This window comes from Mchenga conophoros, linkage group LG15 (assembly GCF_057382185.1).
Source record: "Mchenga conophoros isolate Kocher_MC1m ecotype Shallow Benthic linkage group LG15, M_conophoros_male_GT1.1, whole genome shotgun sequence".
In the NCBI taxonomy this organism is placed as follows: Eukaryota; Metazoa; Chordata; class Actinopteri; order Cichliformes; family Cichlidae; genus Mchenga; species Mchenga conophoros.
In genome coordinates, this window is record NC_140540.1 from 6,769,945 (window position 1) to 6,779,011 (window position 9,067).

A 9,067-nucleotide genomic window follows, 5' to 3' on the forward strand; every position below is an offset into this window, starting at 1 on the left:
GGTCTGGGTTGTCTGGGTTTCCTATTGCTCTTGCATCCCTGTACACTGCAGCTTTTAGGGATTGTTCCTTTTTTTTCTTTTTTCTTTGCTATTTGACAGACGAGGCAACTTCACAAAGCCAATAATTGTTTTCTCCTCCAGTGTGAGTGGGACTTAATTGCACTCTGTCTCTACTGGAAACATCTGTAAACATCTTTTTTGAACTGCTGTCTTGTCCATTCACTTGTAAAACGAGTCACAGCTTCTACTCTCACTTGCTCCCGATGACCTACAGCAAGTTACTCAGGACTCTTTCTGCACATTTACAATGAATTTCTGTCTTTTCACAGGGAGTTTCAAGGCGGGAGCAAATGGACGGATATTAAAAGTAAGCAACCGTTTAGCGGCCCCTTAAGCAGCTCTGTGTCACTGCGCAAAAATCTGTTTAAAATCCACTCTGACTTTAAAAATCTTCATACTGAATGATCTGCAGCGCAGAGCATAAAACGCTGATTCCTTAATGGTATCTTTTAGAAACACTGTGAATGTGAGCAGCGCTGCTTGTCCCTCCTGATGAAGGACGTGCTTCGCCCCTACGTCCCTGGTTACCATGGAGACGTAGAGAAAGACGGCCAGAAATACAACCAGATGGAGGATCTGCTGGCTGAGTTTGACTACCCATGTGTGATGGACTGTAAGATGGGAGTAAGGTGAGAGAACACATTAATGCATGGTGACACAGTCATCCTTACACAACACGGCGACTGAGAGGATAAAGCGATTAATTATATTTCACGTACATAAGTAACTGTGATGGCTTTAACGCTGTGGCCTGTTTGTGAGGGTTATTTGAACCTTACATATATATCCATTAGGGCTGCTCGATTATGGCAAAAATGATAATCACGATTATTTTCACTGAAATTGAGATCACGATTATTTGACGATATTTATTTAACCCTTTAAGACCTACTATAGAACCAAGTCCACCAGAGCTTATATTATTTTATTTTTTTTACATGCTGTAGTGCCATTTGTGGGAGCATTTCAAGTTGCTATACATCAATACAACTGTTATAGCCCATATTTTAATAATATGTATGCATTAAGTCCATAGTAATTACATAAATTGCAAAAAAGTGCAATAAACTACAAAAAAAAATAGAAAATCGCTTTTGTTTTGTTTACATATATTTCTACTTGGAGAAATTTAAGAGGTTTATCCCTCAAAACTTTAAATACAATAAAGTTGCAAAAAATAGTTTACAACAACAGGAAATTTATTTTGAGTGTCTTCATAGTTTTATTTTGGAGATACACCAATTTTTATATACTGCAGGAAAAACAAAAAACAATCCTATGATGCAAATTTGCAAAGAAAACAGCAGGTGCATCATTTCACTGTGGGAAGTGTTACGAACAGCTGATAGGAACGGCAAAGCGTGTTTCTGGAATATTATGTTTTTGTTCCTGCAAGCGCTTTTTATGCAATTTTTGCAAAGCTATATGTGGAACGAAACCGTGACCGAGGACAAGCTGATGGCATAAGATGTAAGTACAACTCCTCCGGTTTCATATGCAAAACAAATTATTGCGCTAGCTTACACTGTCCAGGTTCTACAGGGATTTAAAAATAGTTACGCAAAACGGAGCGTGCTGCTCTGACCGGCTTTAAAGGGTTAACAATGACTTTAAAAAAAATAATATAAAATAGTGTGCAACACCACTGAAGTTTTTTTTTTTAAACTCTCTTTTCAACCAACGGCAGTCACTCTCCAAATAACTTCTGCTTAGCTTTCCGAGCTTCCCTCGGGTCCTCTTAATCAGCGGTCTCCAACCTTTTTTGCGCCACGGACCGGTTTATGCCCGACAATATTTTCACGGACCGGCCTTTAAGGTGTCGCGGATAAATGAGGGAGGGGCTAATAATCGGCTCAGTCATTTTTAATGATCGTTGAAAGCCCAGATCGTAATCGTGATTAAAATTTGATTAATTGAGCAGCCCTAATATCCATCCATATATATCTAAACTGTATCAGTTTAGAGATTATAAATGGTTAATGTTGTAGCAGTTATTATAACCTTTATACTTACAAAATAACAACTGTATTAGGTTGTAACACCATCAGAAATATCTGTAATGCTCCCTTTTTGTACACAAAGTCTGATCAGTTGGTTTAATTTTACCATTTCTCTTCCTTTTTTATTTTTCGATAGATTTGGCTAACCATGGTTGTTTTTATATAAATGAGATCATTTCAATTAAAGAGCTCCTGTTTCTTCACAAAAAGGGCTAACATGTCAATGATTCTTGCACATGTCAAGTGTTTATAACCCTTGGAAAGTAAAATGACAGACAAGGCTGATGAAAAATAAGATATCAGCTGTAAATTTTGCTGCAAATATCTGTGAGGAAAACTCCTTCCAAACAGCTGTGTCATGTTATTTGGAAACAGATCATCCTCCTCCTCTCTTTTTTGCCGCCTACCTCTCATCTCTTGCCTACCTATCTCCTCCTCTTCCTTTCACCACTCATCACCTGTGCGGTGTTTTTTTTTTTTGTGCTTCAGGACCTACCTTGAGGAAGAGCTGACCAAGGCTCGCAAGAAACCCTCTCCAAGACCTGACATGTATCAGAAAATGATTGAAGTTGATCCTGCTGCACCTACAATTGAGGAAAATGACAAGAAGGCAGTGACCAAACCCAGATACATGCAGTGGAGAGAGACTATTAGCTCAACAGCAACCCTGGGATTTAGGATAGAGGGGGTCAAGGTAAGACTGTGTGTGGGTGTGCGTGGGTGTGCGGGTGAGACTGGGGGGGGGGGGGGGGGCTTCCTTCCCTCTTTTCTTCCAGTTCTCTGTGTGTTTCTATTTTAGGATCTTGTGTGCGTCTATCTCCCAGGGTCATGATCTAACTTCCTGTTTGACCAGAAACTTCCTCTCAAGTATATGTTTGTGCATGAATGCCTTTGTTGCACATACGGCCTGTCTGTGACAGCTTTATAGGCCTCAGCATCTGGAAGTGACATTGTATGAGCTCAAACACACACACACACTCACACAAATCTTTGTCTCCTTGAGGGATGTGGCTATATAAGGACATTCACAGCCTCCCGGTGGTCTGTTGCCATGACTCTAAGGGTTATCCCCCAGAAACAGAAATGTGTGTGTGTGTGTGTGTGTGTGTGTGTGTGTGTGTGTGTGTGTGTGTGTGTGTGTGTGTGTGTGCGCGCTAGAAGTACTGCATCTGACTGCGCTTCACTGCCTCTCTTTGCAAATGGGAATGTGTCTGTGTCAACTTGTCTCTATTAAATATGTGAAAATGGGATAATTAGGTATAATGTATGTGTGTGTGTGTGTGTGTGTGTGTGTGTGTGTGTGTGTGTGTATGTGTGCGTGTGTGTGTGTGTGTGTGTGTGTGTGTGTGTGTGTGTGTGTGTGTCTGTGCGCGTGTGTGTGTGTTTTCTGTACCCAGACTTGAACAGTAAAGGGAAAAGAAGTTTTGTCTCTAAATAGTATCTTGTTGCCTGGCAGCAAGCAAAATAAGAAAAAGCTAATTTATTCCTAACTTAACAAACTGGTTGATCTTCTTCTACAGACTTTACTACTACAAAAACTGAACAAAAATGTTTGATGTGTGCATTTCTCCTTTGCGGCTCTCAGTTCATGTGCAGAATTCTTAAACTGGCAGTCAGAACTGCAGCTTGTATGTGACTACATAAAGGTAAAGGGTGTAATAGCTGACACAATTATTTAATCGGTCGACCAACAGAAAATTAGCGCGTGGCAGTTTTTTAGATGTCTTTTTTTTTTTTAGCTTGCAACAAACCACATCGCCACCTTCCACTCCCCCCAATGCTGCTGCCCCCAGAAAAGACTATTTTTAAATAGAAGCTTGTGTTTTAGCCTATGACTTTCAAAACTTTCAAAAACCCGCAAATGGCAGTTAAAAAGCAACTTAAATGGAAAGAGCACAAATTATCTAAGTAGTTGGTTTACCCATCAGGTTTCATATGCAGTGACATAAAAGTACATACTGAAAGTGAAGCTTACCCTCAGAAATATTCACACACAAAATGCTGACTTTAAGTAACTGGATTACATTTAATTTTCCATCGGTACAGTGTAAAATTTTATGTTTAATGTAATCTGTTCAAATTCATTTTACTTAATTGGTATACATTGAATTTACACTTTGATTTTATATATTTTTGTTACTTTTTGTTACCTGTAACAGTAACTGGATGACTGTTACAGGTCATTTGTCACATGTTCATGAGAGTGTGTGGATTTAGAATTAACTGAAACATTATTTGTTGCTGTATTGTTTGTCAAACAACTCCAGAAATTACGCTAAGAGGGTTTTTCTCAAAAGACTCAAAGACCTTTTGCTACTTTAAGGTTAAGCCTCTATAAATATCCCACTGCTTCCTTTCCTCCGCAAATTGTTTGCTCTGCTTTTCTTGTCCATCCTTTCTTCCGTCCCCCCCTTTCATCCCTTTCTTTCATCTCCTGTGCGCCTTTCTTCCCTTCAGTACGTCTAGTTCAGTATTGGATAGAAAAGTCATCTTAAACAGTTTATCTTGTATTTTCCCCAAAGGTTTTTTGTCATATGCTATTGATGCTAATAAAACTAATGTCGAACTTTCTCATTAAGCCAGTTTTCATGCTAACCCTCTCCTCTGCAGAAGGAGGACGGGACGGTGAACAGAGATTTTAAGAAGACAAAGACGAGAGAACAAGTTACGGCGGCCTTCCACGACTTTGTAAAAGGAAACAAGGATATACTGGTGAGTGTGTTTGTCTGGTTTACTGAATGTGCGTCAGTGGCCTTGAATACTGTTTAATTACCACATGGGTAATACTCACACACTCACGCATCACTGCAGAGGGCATAACATTGACTTACATTCATTTCCTGGAATCTTACCAAAACCATAACCACAATGTAAACCTAACCTTAAACCAAGCAGTAAAACACATAACCAGCCCGAGCATTTTTTAATTCAAGACTAGAGGTTACATAGAAATGTGTGCACAATACCCACAACAGCTTACTAAACAATTAAAAGCAGGTATTAGACTGTACATCGCTCCATATTCTGCACTTCTTCCCACTTTGTTTCGATATATAACTGAATCAGAATAGCTGAAGCGATATCGAAGTGTATTTTGTATTGCACTTTTTTTCGTTTCTTTCCTAAATGTACTTCTGTATATTGTTTACATCATTGAAATAAACTGAACACATACAAACACAGCTCAGATCTGCCAGATAAAAAATACTAACGGTTTGTTGGAACGTGCCATTAAAGCTTGTTTTTTTTTTGTTGTTCTGTTTTTCAGAATATCTATCTGTCCCGGCTGCAGGAAATAAGAGCCACTCTGGAGATCTCCCCATTCTTCAAAACTCATGAGGTAAGGGCACACTAGTTAGTTTATTTGTATACATTTTTTCATATACAAATATGTGAGTTCTGAGTGCATATACATTTATTTATGGTGTTTTCTATTGCCTGCACCGTGTATTTGTTTATTCTGTAAGGAATTTTATGATCAAAAAGCAAGAAATTCTGAACAAAATGTACTAACATGTACTAACTAACATAATAAAGCTGTAAACAGGTTGGGTTTGTCACACTCAATTTGTGTAAATGTCCAAGTTCAGACATGTTCAGATGTCACGTAGCTCATACTTTCAGATTGGCTATACTCCAGTCCTGTATTTGATTTTACGTTCAATCTTAGCTTGAATTGAATTATTAAGGAAACATGACTGCTCACTCTCTCACACACACACACCCAAATTCAAATATAAATACTAGCTGACATGAAGGACACTGATGTCACAAAACAGGAAGTGAGATTTCTAAAAGACGTAAACAAACACGTAGGGTGTTAATAAAAGAAGAAACTTGTTTACATTTATTTATTTCCTGTATTCTCATCTCATTCATCTCTGTGCCTCTCTGTGTGTTTGCCAGGTCATCGGCAGTTCCTTGTTGTTCGTTCATGACCGTAACGGACGGGCCAAAGTCTGGATGATTGACTTTGGGAAAACCACACCTCTCCCCGAGGGGAAGGAACTGACCCACCGAGCTTCCTGGGTGGAGGGGAACAGAGAAGACGGCTACCTTTTTGGACTCGATAGTTTGCTGGATATCATTTCATCCATGGTGAACTTATAAAGCTTAGGAGATTTCCTTTAATCAAGACGGGACACACAACCACTTCAACTCATTCGTCAGTCCTCGGGGGAACACTTCTGGGGACCTCCTCAAGAACTCTTTCACAGACACTTGTTCTCATGTTGGAAACACAATTATTAAAAAACCAAAACATGGCCGAATCCATACATAACCTTCAGAACGTCAAAAGTTTAGTCTTCTATTTTGTTGTCTTCGCCTTCTTAAGAGGTCTTAATAGTGCATTTGACAGAAAAAGCACAAGTGGAACTCATGACATTAACAACGTCTCAGTTCCTCATAAACCAGAAAACACGGTATCATTAACGTTCTTTGTTGCACCTGAGGTTTTCTGCTAAACGTTACTATGTAAAAGATTGAATTTTATATTTACAAAGGCCCCTAAAGCATTTTTTAACTAAATTAATTCTCAGTTTTTAAAGAATTATGGATCTATCTATCAATTTAATTTTTTTAGAGGTGATTTTCCATATCTCTGTGCTCTGAACGAATTCCCCTTAAAGGGCGGCATTAGTTACATGCTACTTTCTCTTCCAGTACTTCCAGACTGGACAAGAGCACAGAGAAAATTCTTATGCCCTAAATCTTTCTGGCTTTGTTCCTTTAAATTGTGGTTATTGCTACAAGAATTTATATAAATATATGATAAAGAGGGTTATCCTTTTGTGTGAGGAATGTGAGGAATTTAAAAATGTCTGACATTGACGCCCCCTGGTGAAGGTTTTAATTTTTTTTCCCCAGTTATTTGAAAGATGCTGTAATCACATAATAACTGTAGTGGCTTTAAAAATGTCCACATTTCACCTTTAAAGCCTTGATTTGGCTGTAGTTTAAGATAAATTGCTTTTCGTCTTAACACAGTTAAGGTCACTCTCACAGGATTTTCTTTTTACACGTTTGACCACAACTTCATCACATTGCCATTCCTTTGAAAATATTCCCTTCATTACACTTTCAAGTAGTAGGAATTACATAGTTAAGAGTGTTTTTACTCATCAGATCACAGTTTTAAAATGTGTGGAAAGAATAGTAGTACTTTTATCTGCTTCACTCTTCAGAATTACCCGTTACACACGAAGCCTTAGAGAGGATTTAGATCATGTAGGCTGCTCGCATAAGTTTCAGTGGCAGCCTTGCCAGTTATTGCTGGATTATCCACAATAATCCGGCAATAACAGGCAATCAGGTGGAGCTAAACAATTCATCTCACAGCAGAAAGTAATGCGACGGAGGATATTGTTTCATATGTAACATAACTTTAGTTCATTTGACTTCAGTGGCCAAACACTTATCAGCCTTCTCACTCTGTACAGTAAGATTTATTTTGTTTGATGTAGTTTTAACTTTTTTCCATTTTTTTTTATTGTAACATTATTTTAGTTGACTCCTGTTGAACACTTAACTGCCATGAACAATCTTATTTAAGCTATATAGTGCCTTAATATTACAAATCCAAGTCAGACGAGTGAAAATCTGTTCTTTTTAAGCGTTGTTTGCTCTTAGTCTTAAATGTGGGCTTCTGTGCTTTAGCCTCTCACGAGTGCATGTTTATTATCCCTTTGAAAGGTTTGTTCTTAAGTTGTAGCTTGTTCTGTTTCTATTTAAATCTTTGTTTTAAATCAATGGATACCATGACATTTTGAAATTTATGACTGTTTTTGGGTTTTGTCCTCAAGCTTGTGTTGCATTATGAGTAAAACTCAAACTGTAGGGCAGACTGCTGACATTGTTGACAACCTATATTTGAACTTGAAAAAGGTTTATAGTATCTGACTAAGTGAGCCATGTCCTCCTGAGGGGGAATACCGTCATACCAGATGAGGACGAAAGAGAAAAATGTCTTATAATGTAACACATTCATGATGAAAAGTAATACTTAAACAGTTTCTGTAATGTACCATGAATTTAAAATGCCATGGTTTTCGGTTAAAGTTTGCAGTGAAAGTAGATGAGGAAAGAGACTACAATCCTAATGCAGTGCCTTCTTAAAGAAATAGTTGGGCATGTGGGGAAATGTTGTTATGTAGTTGAGGAAGAGATGGACACCACTCTCTGTTTGTGTGCTAAATGTGAAAATGTCTACCAGCAGTTGGCTAGTGTAGCTTAGCAAAAAAACTAGAAATAGGGGAAAATGTTCCTTGGTTAAACAATCAAGATTAAGATAAAACTTGTGTGTTTGTCAGTTTTAGATGTTGCCGTTTTTGCACAGGGATGAGACGAGCTGTTCTTTTTCCTTTTGCTAAGCTAAGCTAACTAGCTGCCAAAAGGGCCAGCAACTATTCCTTTAAGACCATCTAAACTATTGCTTTTGCTCCCCTTTGTGCACCTACAGTCATTTGTAAGTAGGCATCCTATTGTTCTGGCTTTGCCGGCTTCTGTATTTATTTGGGTTGTTCCTTTGAAAAATGAATTTTTTGGTGAAAGAACAATGTGTTCATGTGTGATTTCTATTAATCTTTGTAAGCCTATCTATCTATCTATCTATCTATCTATCTATCTATCGTGACTGATTGGGGTGAGGGGAGGGAGACAGGTCAAAAGACACTTTCTCTATCTGCCTGTCTATGGCATGGGTTGGTATGTAAGCTGACAGCACAGGGATAGTTTTTCCTGTGGCCCATCCTCAGGAAGCTAACAGCGACCTCAAGCTGCAGCTTCTCTTTGACCACATTAATTGTTGTGTTTGCATGAGGGTAATTTGCCATTCAAATCACACCTGTCCACAACAGCAGCCACGTCTGGAGTTGGTGGGAAAGAAAGGCAATGATTCATGGGACCTTCTGAACAGAGATGTTGATGAGGTTGATGTGGGGTCCCCCCCCCCCCCCTTCCACTTTTATTAAGGTTAGGGGTGAAAAAGACAAGCCTCTGTGAGTCTT

General features: G+C 38.6%; 1 protein-coding gene across 2 annotated transcripts in view; it reads left to right on the forward strand.

Annotated features, from left to right (window-relative positions):
- itpkb (inositol-trisphosphate 3-kinase B) overlaps positions 1-8,617 on the forward strand; it is a 29,999-nt gene extending 21,382 nt beyond the window's left edge. For both annotated transcript variants that reach the window (XM_085246046.1, XM_085246047.1), the window contains exons 7-12: positions 330-367; positions 514-689; positions 2,550-2,754; positions 4,671-4,772; positions 5,329-5,400; positions 5,967-8,617. In XM_085246046.1, coding sequence (XP_085102172.1) covers positions 330-367; positions 514-689; positions 2,550-2,754; positions 4,671-4,772; positions 5,329-5,400; positions 5,967-6,170 — 797 coding nt within the window. In that variant the 3' untranslated portion in view covers positions 6,171-8,617. The remainder of the gene's footprint in view (positions 1-329; positions 368-513; positions 690-2,549; positions 2,755-4,670; positions 4,773-5,328; positions 5,401-5,966) is intronic.
- The last annotated feature ends 450 nt before the right edge of the window (positions 8,618-9,067 follow it).